Source organism: Hoplias malabaricus, chromosome Y (genome assembly GCF_029633855.1).
Source record: "Hoplias malabaricus isolate fHopMal1 chromosome Y, fHopMal1.hap1, whole genome shotgun sequence".
Taxonomy (NCBI): domain Eukaryota; kingdom Metazoa; phylum Chordata; class Actinopteri; order Characiformes; family Erythrinidae; genus Hoplias; species Hoplias malabaricus.
In genome coordinates this window covers 27,305,424-27,322,923 of record NC_089820.1, presented here as the reverse complement: position 1 = coordinate 27,322,923, position 17,500 = coordinate 27,305,424, and the positions used below count along the sequence as shown (strand labels likewise).

The 17,500-nt window shown below is 45.5% G+C and overlaps 2 protein-coding genes and 1 long non-coding RNA gene across 7 annotated transcripts in view; 2 read left to right on the top strand and 1 right to left on the bottom strand.

Annotated features, from left to right (window-relative positions):
- The window catches only part of LOC136678107 (RING finger protein 215-like), a 12,772-nt gene extending 10,934 nt beyond the window's left edge, over nt 1-1,838 (top strand). Inside the window, exons 10-11 of one of the 4 annotated variants that reach the window (XR_010796466.1) lie at nt 1-467; nt 820-1,838. The exon at nt 1-467 is cut by the window's left edge and continues 1,105 nt beyond it. The gene's annotated coding sequence lies outside the window, so the exon portion shown is untranslated. The other 3 variants (XR_010796467.1, XR_010796468.1, XM_066655956.1) reach the window with 3 other exon arrangements.
- A 508-nt stretch (nt 1,839-2,346) lies between these two features.
- LOC136678106 (activating signal cointegrator 1 complex subunit 2-like) overlaps nt 2,347-17,500 on the bottom strand; it is a 23,053-nt gene continuing 7,899 nt past the window's right edge. For both annotated transcript variants that reach the window (XM_066655955.1, XM_066655954.1), the window contains exons 8-20: nt 14,888-15,000; nt 14,711-14,782; nt 14,113-14,217; nt 13,724-13,792; nt 13,573-13,647; nt 10,236-10,257; nt 9,191-9,400; nt 7,983-8,179; nt 6,198-6,317; nt 5,368-5,604; nt 4,471-4,561; nt 4,233-4,327; nt 2,347-3,390 (exon numbers count right to left, since the gene is read on the bottom strand). In XM_066655955.1, coding sequence (XP_066512052.1) covers nt 3,219-3,390; nt 4,233-4,327; nt 4,471-4,561; nt 5,368-5,604; nt 6,198-6,317; nt 7,983-8,179; nt 9,191-9,400; nt 10,236-10,257; nt 13,573-13,647; nt 13,724-13,792; nt 14,113-14,217; nt 14,711-14,782; nt 14,888-15,000 — 1,578 coding nt within the window. In that variant the 3' untranslated portion in view covers nt 2,347-3,218. The remainder of the gene's footprint in view (nt 3,391-4,232; nt 4,328-4,470; nt 4,562-5,367; nt 5,605-6,197; nt 6,318-7,982; nt 8,180-9,190; nt 9,401-10,235; nt 10,258-13,572; nt 13,648-13,723; nt 13,793-14,112; nt 14,218-14,710; nt 14,783-14,887; nt 15,001-17,500) is intronic.
- LOC136678108 (uncharacterized) lies at nt 8,173-10,561 on the top strand. The gene is made up of 3 exons (XR_010796469.1): nt 8,173-8,283; nt 9,238-9,400; nt 10,236-10,561. It is a non-coding gene; the product is annotated as an uncharacterized lncRNA (long non-coding RNA).

The window sequence follows — 17,500 nt, the reverse complement described above, 5'->3', positions numbered from 1 at the left end:
GGACAGTCGACCACTCACTCCTTTCTGAATCGTTCCGGACTGAAATGAGAAGCTGAAGCTCCCGAGTCGGTGGTTCACGTCTCACACAGAGACGAGGACGAGAGACTGGAGACGAACGGAGGCAGGAGGAGGTTCCTGTGTTTACTGATGTCCTCCAGTAGAACTGAATGTGTTCGGCATTTACTCGGAACAAGGAAAAATGCTGACGTTCCACATGAAAACTGGACACTTCCTCCTGTTCTTAACAGCACTTTAAATGGTTTAAATGGACCCTCACATCACACCATCTCCTCTTACACACACACGGCTCAGGGGCTGTACTCATGAGTTAGTTAAATAACCTAAGGCCAGAGTGGAGGACTGTCCATAGGAATGTCTCTCAGCTCTTTTCCTATTGGACACATTTGACTCAAGACTTAAGTTATCTGGCTAACTTGATATATCCAGCTTTGTGGAACAGCCTCCAGGTGTGTGTGTGTGTGTGTGTGTGTGTGTGTGTGTGCGTGCGCGCGCTCTGGTGTTTCTCCTTAAACATGTGTTAAGTCTTTTGTTGTTATTGATATTTTTGGTGTTTATTGAAGGCCGGGGGATTTCTTAGTTAGCCAGATAACTTAAGCCCAAAGTCAAGCCTGTCACGTAGGAACAGAGCTGAGGGACAGTCCTCAAAGTTGGGCTTAAGTTAACTGGCTAACTGAGAAATCCTGCTCTGTCTTTGTTTCTGAACCTGGCCTTTTTTTAACACAGGAATTAAATATTTAGAGCTCAGTGTAAACATAGTTTAACTTCCTGTGTCCGTTTTGTGTTACTTTAAATCTGCAGCACTGTCAGTTTTTGAAGGAGAAATCTACCCATTTCCCAAATGTCCTCCAGAATCCTCTCAGAGCAGTTGGACAGTGGAGGTGAATAGAGCCAGACATCCTCCACTAAAAGCCCCTCACAGAAAGTGAGGACAGTAGACGGTGGGGGACAGTGGACAGTGGAGGTGAGTGGAAGCAGACGTCCTCCTCTAAAAGCCCCTCACAGAAAGTGAGGACAGTAGACGGTGGGGGACACAGGGCTGGTGTCTGACTGTAGTTGGAGAAGGTGGTGGTGTTTAAACCCAGTCCTGGTGGAGAGGGACGTGCAGGACGCTGGGATTAGTCGTGATGTCCACTGTATTCTCCACAGAGACTCTGTAGACGGTGGAGGTGCTGCTGGAGGAGGAGAGGGAATAAAACATTGGGAGTGTGATGGAGACGTGGAGACAGACGTCTGGTTCCATTCACCGACACTGGAGAGAGAGCTGAGGTACACTCTGCTGCTATAACACTACGTTACATAAACAAAGGACAATAGTTTTTCATAAAAGACGGCAACATCTAACCCCTGCTCGCTGTTGTACAGGAGAACTACAATTACAATCTGTAGTCCATCTATGGCTCTGCATACTTCATTACCCCCCTCTCCCCCTGTTCCTCAGCGCTCAGGACCCCCACAGAGCAGCATTCTCAGCGCTGCAGTGACACTGACGTGGTGGTGGTGTGTGAGTGTTTTGTGCTGGTGTAGAGTGGATCAGACACAGCAGTGTCCTGCTCGAGACCTGTGTAGTGTATTGTATCTACACAAACATCCATTTGGTTTATGTATCATATGCATGTCTTCAAACTGGAACTACAGCAGTCACACACACTAACCCAGCATTAAGAAGGAAAAGTCTTATAAACAGTATTTATTGTTTCTAATGAAACTATCTTCATTCCTCACCTCAAAAACCACCAGAAACACTTCTTATTTAAATCACATCTTCTTCTGTCTGTGAACAGGAGCTCAACAACCCACTGTACACTCTCTCACTTACACTTTCACCACACTCTCTAACATCACACTCACACACATGCTTTCTCTTACTTACACCTCACTCTCTCTCACACACACCCTCTCTCTGTTACTGTCGCCTCACTCACTCTCACTCTCTCACACACACTCTCACTTACACAACCACTCGCACGAACCCACTCTCTCTGTTACTGTCGCCTCACTCACTCTCACACACCCTCTCATCTCACACTCACACTAGCTCACTCTCTCTGTTACACTCAGTCTCACCACACACTCTAACCTCACTCACACATGCTTTCTCTCACTCATTCTCTCACACATTCTCACTTACTCTTTCTCACACAGTCTCACTCACACTCTCAGACTCACACCCTCATTCTCTCTCTGCTCCTTTACTCTTTCTCTCTGTGAAATAAATCTACTCATTTATCTTACTCCATAATAAAAGCCTCTCTGCTGCTTTTTTTTGTTTTTTAATGCACTTTGGTTCATGTTTATCCAGTCAGGACATTCCTTAAACAACAACAAAAAAAAACATATAAGGAAGAAGCTTCTGTTTCCCTTTCTGAAGAAGTGCTGAATAAACGCCCTAAACTTAAACTTAGTTTATTCCTATTCCCATTCCTATTAATGATCAACTGACAACAGAACAACTGACGATGTCTGAAAGAATGAGAAGCGCTCCAAGGGCCCACAATGCACCTGGATGGTGGTTCGACTGGCGGCGCTGGAGTCCTGTCCTTTGGAAAACTTCAGAATGCAGGGCGAGATTCACAGGAGATCCTCGGAATCACCAGCTCATTATGGACTTCCACATCAACGTGTAACTTTACTGATATAGAGCTCCTTAAAGCAACACTATGTAATATTTTTACTTCACAATTACAGTTTCGAAATTATCGTGGTGCTCCACTGAGCTGTAATAAGGAGAATAGAGCCTCTGTCTTTGCTACTCTGGGCTCAGCACTGCAGAAACTGCACTATATAACTTTTGGAGGAGGGTAGGAAACCAACCCCTCACTATTGATTTCATTACAGTGTGTAAAAATGTGGTGAATTACTCTAGTGGGAGCCTCTGGAGCTAAAACCAAATCTTAGCTAGTGTTCCTTTAATGAGCAACTCCTTATATGGGCATGAGGCTTAGATGAGGATCTCCTTATATGGGCATGACACACTACAGTGTGATGATACCACTGCAGACTTCTCAGCTGACTTTTAATTGGTGTAAACATTTCACGATGAACAGAGCAATGGAAAAAGTTCTCTCTTCACATTATAATAAATTTAAGAAACTCGCCCCTTTCTGTAAGAAGAGGAGGATTTGTTGCCACAGCGACAGTGTTAAACCGGATTAAACGGATGCTACGTTCAGTCTGTGGTTCGTGGAGTGCCCTCTGTCTCAGGAGGGAACCATGCCTTTGTTCCTCTTCCTGTCCGCCATGGTGCGCCGATTGTGATTTGCTCCTCGGCTTTTGTTCATCTCCTTCCTGCGGCGATCTTGGACGGTTTCCTGTGTTTGGCCACGCCCCTTTGGCCCGCCCACCACATTACTCGGAGGGGGCGGTCTGTAGCTGTTGTAGGAGAAATGAACAACAATTTTGGTTCATTAAAGTAGTCATCAGTTCCTGTCTGAGATTCTGTACTGAACACGTTTTAAACAGTGGCGCTCTGGCGTGGGGGTCCCACTCTTAGTCCTTTTCCACCAACGTGTTTCTGATTGTGAACTTTAAACCTTTCGGCTCATTTACTCCGACATAAAGAGGCTCCAGAACGAAAAAAAAAAAAAAACTGTTGGAACCAAAGAAAAGTGACTGTCCGTGGGCGAGTGGAGATAAAGAAGCTCCAGAAAGAGCTCAGAGCTCTGTTCTCTCGCTCACTGTTCTCTCTCCCTCTCTCTCTCACTGTTCTCTCTCTTTCTCTCACTGTTCTCTCTCTCTCTCACTACTCTCTCTGTCCTCACTCTCTCTTTCACTCTTCTCTCTCTGTCTCTCACTGTTCTCTCTCTCTCTCTCTTTCACTGTTCTCTCTCTCTCTCTTTCACTGTTCTCTCTCTCTCTCTCTTTCACTGTTCTCTCTCTCTCTCTCTCTTTCACTGTTCTCTCTCTCTCTTTCTCACTACTCTCTGTCCTCACTCTCTCTTTCACTCTTCTCTCTCTGTCTCTCACTGTTCTCTCGCTCTCTCACTGTTCTCTTGCTCTCGCTCTCTCTCTCTCTCTGTCCTCACTGTTCTCTCTCTCTCTTCTCTCTGTCTCTCTCTTCTCTCAGAACTCTGCATCATTTCCACATGTGTATCATATCTCACTGTGATCTGACCGCGCTGTAAACAGTAGATTAACCATGACTCTGTCCTCACTCTGTCCCTTTATCTCTGGTGTGAGGTTACGTCTAAACAGAGAAACAGAGATGTGTTTACCCTCTCCTGCTCTGCATGGCGAGACGTCTGGCTTCTGCTCGCTCTCTCAGCACCGCAGGGTCCTGGACAAACTGGTCTCGGTTTACAGCTCTCTCCTGTTCACACACACACACACAAACACACACACACTTATTATAACTCATCCTTCAAGAAAACAGTATGTGCTCATCTCATCTTTCAATTTTTCCAAATGTGTTTGTAGCAAATCAATTTCAAGTGTATGAAATAAGGTTTTTACCCTTTCTTCTTCTTCCTCCTCTCCACCCTCCTCCTTCTCCTGCTCTTGCTCCTGGCGTCCGCTTCTGAGAACCTGAGGAGTGGTGAAGGGCCTACAGAGAGTACGTCATAAAAATGAATACATTTCAGACCATTCTCTAGATTATTTTAATGATAAACTATTTCAAATAAAATAAATATCTAATATTAAATTATAATACACCCCCACTTCCCTCGTCTCCACAGAGGAACACAGTTCTGTTTCTTAATGAAACGTCTGTGACCTGCTTTGGTCCAAACCCCACGAGCCACACAGCAGTGTTCTCCCCCTGTGTAAACAGCCCTGTTCAGAACGCCCGCTTTCAGCACCTGTTCCTTTAAATGATAATGAGCCGCTCGCTGTTCACCCCGACCCCGAGCGCACAGCAGTGAGGAGCGAGGAGCAGAAGCTCTGGTTTTTAGCCGTTTTCACTCTGTTCTCTTTCTTCTCCGTTTTTACTCAGTGCTCTTATTTCTCCGCGCTCGTTGTGTCTGTTTCGCTGAGTTTAACCTCGTCTTTGCGCTCTCACATAAACACGGGTCCAGCGCTGTGATTGGACAGACTCAGACGAGGGGGCGGGGCCATTCTAAAGTCTCTGCACTTGACGTCAGAAGCGGAGCAGAATCAGAATGACTCGTTTTATCCCGTGTTTCTGACTCAGGCAGCGCACAGAAAACTGACTGGGGTCTTGTTTCACAGTGTGTGGGTTGGTGGACTCCAGATTCACACTTTAATGTAAACAAGCACAGAACAAGGGCATGTTTCAACCCTCCGCTCTATGAGTATCACTGTTTGTAAGTGTAGCTGTGAAACTAAAATCCTGGAGAAGTATGAAGACTGTTATCTGTGTTGGTCGTGCCTGTGTTAGCGAGTGTTTACCTGCGACTGAGCAACTCGTCATCTTCGTCAAGGTCGTTCGCTCCGACCTGGTTGATGTCGTACGTGTCGTCATATTCGTCGTCGTAGTCGTCAAAGGTGTAGGCATTGCCATGGTTACCCGTCTGCTCGGGTGCTATGGGAACCTCCTCCACAATAGTCTGGTAACTCTGATACCTTGCTCTCTGTTCGTCAATGTGACTTTTATCATTCAGCATCTCACGCAAACTCTCCCCCTGTCTGATACACGCACACACACACGCGCGCACACACAGTGTTTACGTCTGTATTCATATACACTTATCATTTGCACAGTGCCCCTTCAATGTGTAAAATCTGTGTAAAGTTAAAGCCCTCAAATCGCATCAGAAAACTTCTGAATTGTTTTCTCCCTCTGTTATGGAGTGTTTTCAATCATTTACTGTAAAATTGTACTGTAAAATCATTCTACCGTCTCCACCCAATCAGCAAGCCCCATTTACTCCACTGTTTATTTACTCCATCCTCAGCTCTGGCCTCAGTTTAACTCAACATAACATTTTGGTCAATAGGGGGTGCAGTGCACTCCACTTCATGTAAATGAGGTGCTAGTAGGCGGAGCTTGTGTTCAGCCACTGAAGCTGATTCTTCAACTGCGCTCAGATCTCCTCTTGTTTCCACACTGTATAAAATCTGTCCTGAATCAGAAGATCCATGTAGAGAGGTCAGATCTGTGCCCACAATGTTTTTATTTTAGACAGTTTGCACTTTTTCACATTACTTAAAAAAAACTACATGTTTACAATGTGATTAAATAAAAAACAGTTATTTGAATGGTCAGAGCCCAGACTCACTTTCTGCCCTTCCACACACGGCTCATGTCCAGCTGGTCTCGGTTAAAGACGTCAAACTCGTCGTCGTCAAACACATTGGACCGGGAGCTGAGCACCGAGGGAGGAGATTCCTTCACTGACCTGCAGGGGGCAGCAGTAAATACAACATTTACTCTGACAGACCCACAGAAAACATGAAGACTGACATCACTCACTAAATCCTTCAGGGCTGTCCGGATACTTTTGGACACACAGGGACAGTTTTCAGATCAAAAGTAGCACGAATCCATTTTACTTCCAAAATATTATTACAAATTATTATAAAATTATTATTTCTTACTTTAAATAATCACATCTAATTTTTATATTTTAACTTTTCAAACTCTTTCTAAACCTTGTCCCTGAATGAAACAGTATAAGCTCCATAGAGCGGGCCGCCCACACAGAGGAGGCCATGTTTTAAACAAGTGCCGTACAGAATCTCTGACACGTCCAGGCCACTAGGTGTCAGAGTAACGGCTGTTTGATTACACAGAGAAAATCAGTGGAAAAGATGCCTGACTGCTACTTTAAGAACGATTTTACTGAAGGTGAATGTGTGTGTGTTTGTCTGTGTCTGTCTCTCTATGTCTCTCTCTGTCTGTGTGTGTCTCTTTGTCTCTGTGTGTGTGTGTGTATGTGTGTGTCTCTGTATCAGTGTGTGTGTCTCTTTGTGCGTGTGTCTGTATTTCTCTGTGTGTGTGTGTGTGTGTCTCTGTATCTGTGTGCGTGTGTCTGTATCTGTGTGTGTATCTCTGTATCTGTGTGTGTGTCTCTGTGTGCGTGTGTCTGTATCTGTGTGTGTATCTCTGTATCTGTGTGTGTGTCTCTGTGTGCGTGTGTCTGTATCTGTGTGTGTATCTCTGTATCTGTGTGTGTGTCTGTATCTGTGTGTGTATCTCTGTATCTGTGTGTGTGTCTCTGTGTGCGTGTGTCTGTATCTGTGTGTGTATCTCTGTATCTGTGTGTGTGTCTCTGTGTGCGTGTGTCTGTATCTGTGTGTGTATCTCTGTATCTGTGTGTGTGTGTCTGTATCTGTGTGTGTGTCTCTGTGTGCGTGTGTGTGTCTCTGTGTGCGTGTGTCTGTATCTGTGTGTGTGTCTCTGTGTGCGTGTGTCTGTATCTGTGTGTGTATCTCTGTATCTGTGTGTGTGTCTCTGTGTGCGTGTGTCTGTATCTGTGTGTGTATCTCTGTATCTGTGTGTGTGTCTCTGTGTGCGTGTGTCTGTATCTGTGTGTGTGTGTCTGTATCTGTGTGTATCTCTGTATCTGTGTGTGTGTCTCTGTGTGCGTGTGTCTGTATCTGTGTGTGTGTCTCTGTGTGCGTGTGTCTGTATCTGTGTGTGTATCTCTGTATCTGTGTGTGTGTCTCTGTGTGCGTGTGTATGTATTTCTGTGTGTGTCTCTGAATCTGTGTGTGTGTGTATGTATTTCTGTGTGTGTGTCTGTATCTGTGTGTGTGTCTCTGTGTGCGTGTGTATGTATTTCTGTGTGTGTGTCTGTACTGTATGTGTGTGTCTCTGAATCTGTGTGTGTGTATGTATTTCTGTGTGTGTGTCTGTATCTGTGTGTGTGTCTCTGTGTGCGTGTGTATGTATTTCTGTGTGTGTGTCTGTACTGTATGTGTGTGTCTCTGAATCTGTGTGCGTGTGTATGTATTTCTGTGTGTGTGTCTCTGAGTGTGTGGGTGTGTCTCTGTATCTGTGTGTGTATGTATTTCTGTATGTGTGTGTGTGTATGCGTGTGTATGTATTTCTGTGTGTGTACCTGGGCATGGCTCTGTCCAGTTTGCTGAGTTCTGGAGTCAGATTGTCCTCCAGGATGTTGTTGATGACCAGTTCGCTGTCGTAGCCGTACTCACTGAGACACTGCAGCAGGAAACCCTCGCCCAGGTCCGGCAGCAGGTCCCGGATATGAGAGAGCAGGGACTCCAACTCTCCTGCACTCACAGTGCACACCGCCCCCTACAGGACAGGAGGAGGAAGCATTTACAGCAGCAGTGGGAAAGCACAGCTCTGTTCTCCCTGTGACATCTCAGTGGACCATGATTTGAAGCTGATATTTTAAGGTGAAAATACTAACTACATTTACTTTAATGCACTACAGTGTCTCTCCACCAGTTTAGCTTCTGTTGGACATGGTCATGATGTACACTAAGAGAACGTCACCCTAATGGCACTTTTCCACAGCATGGTCCCTACTCTACTGGACTCTACCTGTCTTTCCTCCTCCTCCACCAGGTGAATCAGGTCCTGGTTCTGGAGGCGGGTTCTTGTTTAGTGGCTGTTCTCTCGTGGTTCAGAGCGAGTCGAGTAGGGACTAAACCGTGGCGTGTAAACCTTGCAGAGCGCTGATTGTCCAGAGAGAGTCGTCACTCTACGCCACGCAACGCAGACGACCAGCACCAACTCTCCATCAGTAAAATCTCCAGCTGCAGCAGAGATCACGTTTGTTTTTATCCGACTCACGACGGCAGCTCGTAAAATGACGCTGTGGTCTTTTGAAGAGGTTCACACGCTCCTTGGATCGGTGGCCGACGAAAGAATCCAGCGAGAGCTGGACGCTGCAACAAGGAAGGAACAAACTCTACTGACCTGTCTGAACTGATGACGGAGCTGTGTTCAGTCCCAAACAACAACAACACGCCAATACACCATGAGTAAACACCGCTTAACGTTACCGCCGCCGTTGTTGTGGTTTCCAAAGACCACTGTTCCCCTTAGAGACGGGTTTAGAGACGACACTGATACATTTTGGAGTGGAGCTGTGGGATTGGAAAACTGACCAGGAACCAATCAGAGATTAGAGTCCAGTAGAGCCCAAGAGAACCCAGTAGGGTCCAGCAGAGTAGGTATAATGCAGTGGAAAAGTGCCTCTCCTTTCCTCTTTGATGTACAAATCCTCAGCACAGGACCTAGAGTCAGTGTAATTAAGTACTGCCCACGTTTGCTGAAGTCTAATGTAGTCAAACTTACATTTGCTCCTTTAGGAGGGATGTCAATCATTGATTCTGCTCCTTTAGGCTCCTCCCTCAATGATACCCCACCTCCTGCTGCCTCCATCAGGCCTGAGCTTGTATCCCAGCATGGTTTGCTGCTGGCGTCTCCACACTTATTGGTTGATGATGCGGCGGGGGGTCTTTTTTTCCCGCTGCTGTCCCATGCTGAGTCCACAGCCTGCAGCAGGTAGAGTGTTATTATTATTATTATTATTATTATTATTATTACTATTATTATTCATGTAGTATGTCATACGTCTTTGTTTATTTATGGTTCAATATTTGAACGCCTCCACACTGCCCTCTATGGGAGTTTATGAGAGCATATAAAGTATAAGTTTCAATTCAATTACTGCCAAAAATCAGATTTTGTTAGACATCCAACAAGGTGTTTACGTACAGTTGGGAAATCAGAAAACAGGACACCTCTGGATTCACTGGAGTCTGGAAATAATCTTATTTCTACTTTGTAACCAGCCAGTAACATCACAGAAAGATGTGACGTCAACTTCCTGCTGTGGCTTTTTGTAAACACCAACCCACATTAGCTGCAAATATGGATCTAGGGTTTTTTTAATGATCTGAAATATTACAGAATGCTATCCTCCTCAGAGCTTCCTCTGCACTGAGACAAGCTTTGTTTTTGAACGTGCGTCCGTTCTTATACCAAGCGTGTCCCTCGGTTACAGACAGAGACCTGTTCGTGGTGAGGACTGCGGTGGATACAGAATGGTGAGAACACTTTACACTGTGTCAGACACACTGTCTGCTTACGTCTGGGTGAATGCACAGACCTAGAAAACTGAGGAATCAGATTACTGAGCTAATATCCAGCTCTGTTTATTGGATTAGACATTAATCCAATCTCAGAAATCAGAGCACGCTGTTTACAAGACCATTTAAACAAACAGATAGCTGCAGAAATCAGATTATTGATTATTAATGGATTATTAAATGCACTGTGTTTTGTAGATTAAAGATATTTGTGAAGAAGGAAATATCAAGACAGTTACCTGCAGCAGGTACGAGGTTCGTGTTTCATCTCTGAGAGAGAGAGCGGGTCAAGGAGGTGGTGACAGGTCACCGGTAAAAACATGAATGGGAAAAGCTCTTACACTAAACAATAAAACAGCCAATCAGCTCACTGTGAAAATCACACCCTCTTTGTAGAAAATGTGTATCTGTAGTGACCGGTACGAAGTGAATAAGATCAGTTTTGCAGCGCCACCATCAGCTGCAGGTCATGTTACTGCGATTTCCATACGGCAGGGTGTCATTCATGTGGGTCCAAAATAATCCTTTAGATTCATGGAGTCATCCTGTGTTTGGAACGATGACGGAAAATTGAGCTCTATTCTGTTTCATGCAAAATTGATTTGACCAGAAAATATACAGCGCAGATTCGTGCCCCATCCACACGGATCCGTTTTTATTTAAAAACAAATACGTAAATGACTGCATTCTAACGCCAGTCCAGTAGGGGGCCATAGTACCTCGTACAGAGAGACAACAAAACACGACGACGCATGAGAGAAACAGAGGTTTAATCCCAAATCCCTCCATCCTCCCTCTGTAGTGCACTACACACGTCCTGAAACGATTGAATCTAGATGTTAACACTGCTGTATATATTTCTAACACACATCATTTCTATTTATTCATCTGTGTGAATCTGAACTCTAGTGCTGTCTGTGTGTGTACAGTGTAGTTTATGACTGATGTAGTTCACTGTAGAGGGAGCGAGGAGCTGTGTGTGTACAGTGTAGTTTATGACTGATGTAGTTCACTGTAGAGGGAGCGAGGAGCTGTGTGTGTACAGTGTAGTTTATGACTGATGTAGTTCACTGTAGAGGGAGCGAGGAGCTGTGTGTGTACAGTGTAGTTTATGACTGATGTAGTTCACTGTAGAGGGAGAGAGGAGCTGTGTGTGTACAGTGTAGTTTATGACTGATGTAGTTCACTGTAGAGGGAGCGAGGAGCTGTGTGTGTACAGTGTAGTTTATGACTGATGTAGTTCACTGTAGAGGGAGCGAGGAGCTGTGTGTGTACAGTGTAGTTTGTGACTGATGTAGTTCGCTGTAGAGGGAGCGAGGAGCTGTGTGTGTACAGTGTAGTTTGTGACTGATGTAGTTCGCTGTAGAGGGAGCGAGGAGCTGTGTGTGTACAGTGTAGTTTGTGACTGATGTAGTTCGCTGTAAAGGGAGCGAGGAGCTGTGTGTGTACAGTGTAGTTTATGACTGATGTAGTTCACTGTAAAGGGAGGGAGGAGCTGTGTGTGTACAGTGTAGTTTGTGACTGATGTAGTTCACTGTAAAGGGAGGGAGGAGCTGTGTGTGTACAGTGTAGTTTGTGACTGATGTAGTTCACTGTAAAGGGAGGGAGGAGCTGTGTGTGTACAGTGTAGTTTGTTACTGGTGTAGTTCACTGTAGAGGGAGCGAGGAGTTGTGTGTGTACAGTGTAGTTTGTGACTGATGTAGTTCACTGTAGAGGGAGCGAGGAGCTGTGTGTGTACAGTGTAGTTTGTGACTGATGTAGTTCACTTTAGAGAGAGCGAGGAGCTGTGTGTGTACAGTGTATTTTGTGACTGATGTAGTTCACTTTAGAGGGAGGGAGGAGCTGTGTGTGTACAGTGTAGTTTGTGACTGATGTAGTTCACTGTAGAGGGAGGGAGGAGCTGTGTGTGTACAGTGTAGTTTATGACTGATGTAGTTCACTGTAGAGGGAGCGAGGAGCTGTGTGTGTACAGTGTAGTTTATGAATGATGTAGTTCACTGTAGAGGGAGCGAGGAGCTGTGTGTGTACAGTGTAGTTTGTGACTGATGTAGTTCACTGTAGAGGGAGCGAGGAGCTGTGTGTGTACAGTGTAGTTTGTGACTGATGTAGTTCACTGTAGAGGGAGCGAGGAGCTGTGTGTGTACAGTGTAGTTTGTGACTGATGTAGTTCACTGTAGAGGGAGCGAGGAGCTGTGTGTGTACAGTGTAGTTTGTGACTGATGTAGTTCACTGTAGAGGGAGCGAGGAGCTGTGTGTGTACAGTGTAGTTTGTGACTGATGTAGTTCACTGTAGAGGGAGCGAGGAGCTGTGTGTGTACAGTGTAGTTTGTGACTGATGTAGTTCACTGTAGAGGGAGCGAGGAGCTGTGTGTGTACAGTGTAGTTTGTGACTGATGTAGTTCACTGTAGAGGGAGCGAGCAGCTGTGTGTGTACAGTGTAGTTTATGACTGATGTAGTTCACTGTAAAGGGAGCGAGGAGCTGTGTGTGTACAGTGTAGTTTATGACTGATGTAGTTCACTGTAAAGGGAGCGAGGAGCTGTGTGTGTACAGTGTAGTTTATGACTGATGTAGTTCACTGTAAAGGGAGGGAGGAGCTGTGTGTGTACAGTGTAGTTTGTGACTGATGTAGTTCACTGTAAAGGGAGCGAGGAGCTGTGTGTGTACAGTGTAGTTTATGACTGATGTAGTTCACTGTAAAGGGAGCGAGGAGCTGTGTGTGTACAGTGTAGTTTATGACTGATGTAGTTCACTGTAAAGGGAGGGAGGAGCTGTGTGTGTACAGTGTAGTTTGTGACTGATGTATTTCACTGTAGAGGGAGCGAGGAGCTGTGTGTGTACAGTGTAGTTTGTGACTGATGTAGTTCACTGTAGAGGGAGCGAGGAGTTGTGTGTGTACAGTGTAGTTTGTGACTGATGTAGTTCACTGTAGAGGGAGCGAGGAGCTGTGTGTGTACAGTGTAGTTTGTGACTGATGTAGTTCACTTTAGAGAGAGCGAGGAGCTGTGTGTGTACAGTGTAGTTTGTGACTGATGTAGTTCACTTTAGAGGGAGGGAGGAGCTGTGTGTGTACAGTGTAGTTTGTGACTGATGTAGTTCACTGTAGAGGGAGGGAGGAGCTGTGTGTGTACAGTGTAGTTTATGACTGATGTAGTTCACTGTAGAGGGAGCGAGGAGCTGTGTGTGTACAGTGTAGTTTATGAATGATGTAGTTCACTATAGAGGGAGCGAGGAGCTGTGTGTGTACAGTGTAGTTTGTGACTGATGTAGTTCACTGTAGAGGGAGCGAGGAGCTGTGTGTGTACAGTGTAGTTTGTGACTGATGTAGTTCACTGTAGAGGGAGCGAGGAGCTGTGTGTGTACAGTGTAGTTTGTGACTACGAGATTAAGACGCGTGCTATTTGAAATACCTGCCGCTCTACTGCCTGATTAAGTGGCCTGCGATTGACTGGAGCCCCGTCCAGGGTGTGTTCATGCCTTGTACCCACTGTTTCCAGTGAAGAGCTTACAGAAGTTAAATGAAGGAATGCTCTAAGACAGACGGAGGTGTGGACAAAGCTGTGGAGTGGAGTGTGTGAAGGATACAGATGAGGAAATGCCTGCTGCAGGAGGCTGATATCATCAGCCACAGGAAACTGCTCGTCATAATCCGCCAAAAACCTGCCAATGCAAACACAACATGAGGAGCCTGCACAGTCCATCAGTGAGTGTTTAAAAATAACCTTGATATTCGTACCTTTTCTCTTGGAGGAATGTGGTGAAGATCTGAAAAAACTCTTCTACAAATGAAGCTGTGGGTTCAGAGCTGTGAAAAGCACAATGAAAACAACTTTAGCATCGCATACGGGATAAAACGAGCCGTTCTGATTCTGCTCCGCTTCTGACGTAAAGTGCAGAGACTTTAGAATGGCCCCGCCCCCTCGTCTGAGTCTGTCCAATCACAGCGCTGGACCCGTGTTTATGTGAGTGCTCAAAGACGGGGTTAAACTCAGCAAAACTGACACAACGAGCGCGGAGAAATAAGAGCACTGAGTAAAAACGAGTCCGCAGTGTGTGTGTGTATATATATATATATATATATATATGTGTGTGTGTGTGTGTGTGTGTTTGTGTGTGTGTGCTCACCCCTCCAGTATTGGCTGTAGACAGGTATGTTGCAGGAGTAAGTGTGTAATCTCCACCATTCTCCTCCGAGCGTGACACACTCTCTTCCACAGGTCTTCCTGCAGACTGACACACACACACACGGTCAATGCACATTGCCTTTTGAAGATACAGCCATCAGCCAAAACATTAAAATCACCTCCTTGTTTCTACTCTCTCTCAGCTCTTCAGTTGCTCTGTACTTCCACAGTTACACACTGTAGTCCATCTGTTGCTCTGCATACTTTGTTATCCCCCTCTCCCCCTGTTCCTCAGCGCTCAGGACCCCCACAGAGCAGGTGTGATGTGGTGGTGGATCATTCTCAGCGCTGCAGTGTCACTGACGTGGTGGTGGTGTGTTAGTGTGTGTTGTGCTGGTGTAGAGTGGATCAGACACAGCAGTGCTGCTGGAGTTTTTAAACCCCTCAGTGTCTGGACTGAGAACAGTCCACCGACCAAAAACATCCAGCCGACAGCGTCCTGTGTCACTGATGAAGGACTAGAGGACGAGCGACACACGCTGTGCAGCGACAGATGGTTCAACATCAGGGAAATATCAGTGTCACACCGTGATACTCACCATTTATCGAAGTTTCTCTTGGCCACAGCTTGCTCCAGGTCGGGCACTGCCGTCTCATAGAAAGAGGACAACCTGAAAACAGACCATGAAGAGGAAAACCATTTTAAAACATGACTGGACCGGGTCAGAAAAGCCCGTTTCACTGAAGGAGATTTTGTGAGGATTAAAGAGTGTTACCTGCTGAGGAAGCCGTGCTGGTGAAAAGTGGAACAGGCTTCGGGGAAAATGTCCAGAAAAGAGTGAATAGTGGTGCAGGTGTCACACAGATAGTACACCAGGTCAGAAAGGTCCTACACACACACACACACACACACTTTTATGGACTAGCCATAATAATCTACAACAATAATAATAATCTATAATTTGTTATTCATCACTGAAGGTGAGAGAGAGAGAGAGAGAGAGAGAGAGAGAGAGAGAGAGAGAAGACTGAAGGTGATAGAGAGAGAGAGAGAGACTGAGGGTGAGAGAGAGAGAGAGAGAGAGACAGAGAAGACTGAAGGTGAGAGAGAGAGACTGAAGGTGAGAGAGAGAGAGAGAGAGAGACTGAAGGTGAGAGAGAGAGAGAGAGAGAGACTGAGGGGGGATGCTCCTCTGGTTTAAATCAGAACTTTCTCAATCGATTCAAAAAGTAAAACAAGGGGAAAATCTTCTCTGGATCAAAATTAATAAGCAGTTAATCTCAACCCCCCAAAATATATTTCTCTGTGCCATCTACATCCCCCCAGCAGAATCGCCCTATTTCAAAGAAGAAACCTTTTTGGATTTAGAACAACAGATCAGTCATTTCCAAAAACAAGGACATGTGGTTATCTGTGGAGACCTGAACGCCAGGACAGGAGCTCAGCCCGACTTCATCAGCTCTCACGGTGACCACTTTATAACAGGGAACAACGTCCACTTCCCAATGTTCCACCGCAGAGAAAACTATGACAAATCTGTGAATGCTCATGGGAAGAGCCTGCTACAGCTCTGTCGAAGCCTGGGTCTGTACGTCGTAAACGGTCGACTACGAGGGGACTCCTACGGTCAGCTCACCCACAGCTCGGCTCTCGGCAGCAGTACGGTGGACTACGCTATAACCGATCTGGACCCGGCCTTCCTCAGAGCCTTCGCGGTCAAGCCACTAACACCCCTCTCAGATCACAGCCAAATCACACTCTATCTGAACAGAATCATTAGAACTGACCACAAGAAACACCCCAGCACACTGTACAAACTCAAACACACACTCAGGTGGACTCCGGACAGCACTGACCAATACCTCCACGCCGTAAACAGCCCGGAAATCCAGACACGTCTCGACTCCTATCTGTCAAACACCTACCAACAACATAAAGAAGGTGTTGATGTGGCTGTAGAAAACTTAAATCATATCTTTGATCATGCAGTCCGACTATCTGATCTCACAATCAGGAAAAACAAACCAAGAAAAATCCAATCAGACGCATGGTTCGATCACGACTGCAAGAGAAAGAGAAACAAAGTCCGAAAATTATCCAATCAGAAACACAGGGAACCACTTAACGAAGAATTACGCACTGAATACTGTGAGGTACTGAGAGAATACAAACACACACTTAGAACCAAAAAGTACAAATACACACAACATCAAATACACAACCTGGAGAATTCAATCAACTCCAATTCATTCTGGGACAACTGGAAGTCATTAAATAGAAAACATCAGGATGATTTAGCGATCACTGATGGAGACGTGTGGAGAGATCATTTTGAATCATTGTACAGTCGTCAATTATTAAATACACAACAACAGCAAATATCCAGTAAATTAGAAACACTCCACACAGTGATCAAACACTATCAGAACCCACTGGACTTCCCCATCACAGAGTCAGAGTTAGAGGAACAGATCAGAGGCCTCCAGCCCAGAAAAGCCTGTGGTACAGACGGCATTATGAATGAAATGATAAAACACACAGATTCAAAATTCAAATTGGCCATTCTCAAACTATTTAACCTTATTTTAAACACAGGCCACTTCCCCAGCGTCTGGAGCGAAGGTCTCATATCCCCCATATTCAAATCCGGAGACAAATACGACCCAAACAATTACAGAGGGATCTGTGTGAGCAGCAGCCTGGGGGAGGTCTTCTGTAGCATCCTCAACACTCGACTCACAGGTTTCCTCACAGACCATAACGTCCTCAGCAGAGCTCAGATCGGCTTCCTCCCGAACCACCGAACATCTGACCACATCTTCACCCTCCACACGCTGATAGATAAACATGTACATCACAATAAAGGCAAAATCTTCGCATGTTTTGTAGATTTTCAAAAAGCGTTTGACTCCATTTGGCACATAGGATTATTCTATAAACTTTTAGAAAGCGGTGTTGGGGGGAGAACCTATGACGTCATTAAATCAATGTACTCTCACAGTAAATGTGCAGTGAAAATGGGAACGTTCAGGACAGAGTTCTTCCCACAGTCTCGAGGAGTACGTCAGGGCTGCAGCCTGAGCCCCACTCTCTTTAATATCTACATCAATGAACTGGCTGATAAACTGAACCTGAGTGACTCAGTACCCGGCCTCTCTTTGGGGGACACCAAAGTCAAGTGCCTCCTCTACGCAGATGACCTTGTTTTGCTGTCACCGACCAGAGAAGGACTCCAGGAAAGTTTAAACGTCCTGGAGAACTTCTGTCAAAACTGGGCTCTGACAGTAAACCAGAGAAAAACTAAAATAATGACATTTCAGAAGAGGTCTAAAAATCAGGGGAACTACAATTTTACAATAAACAACACCAACATTGAACACACTAAAGC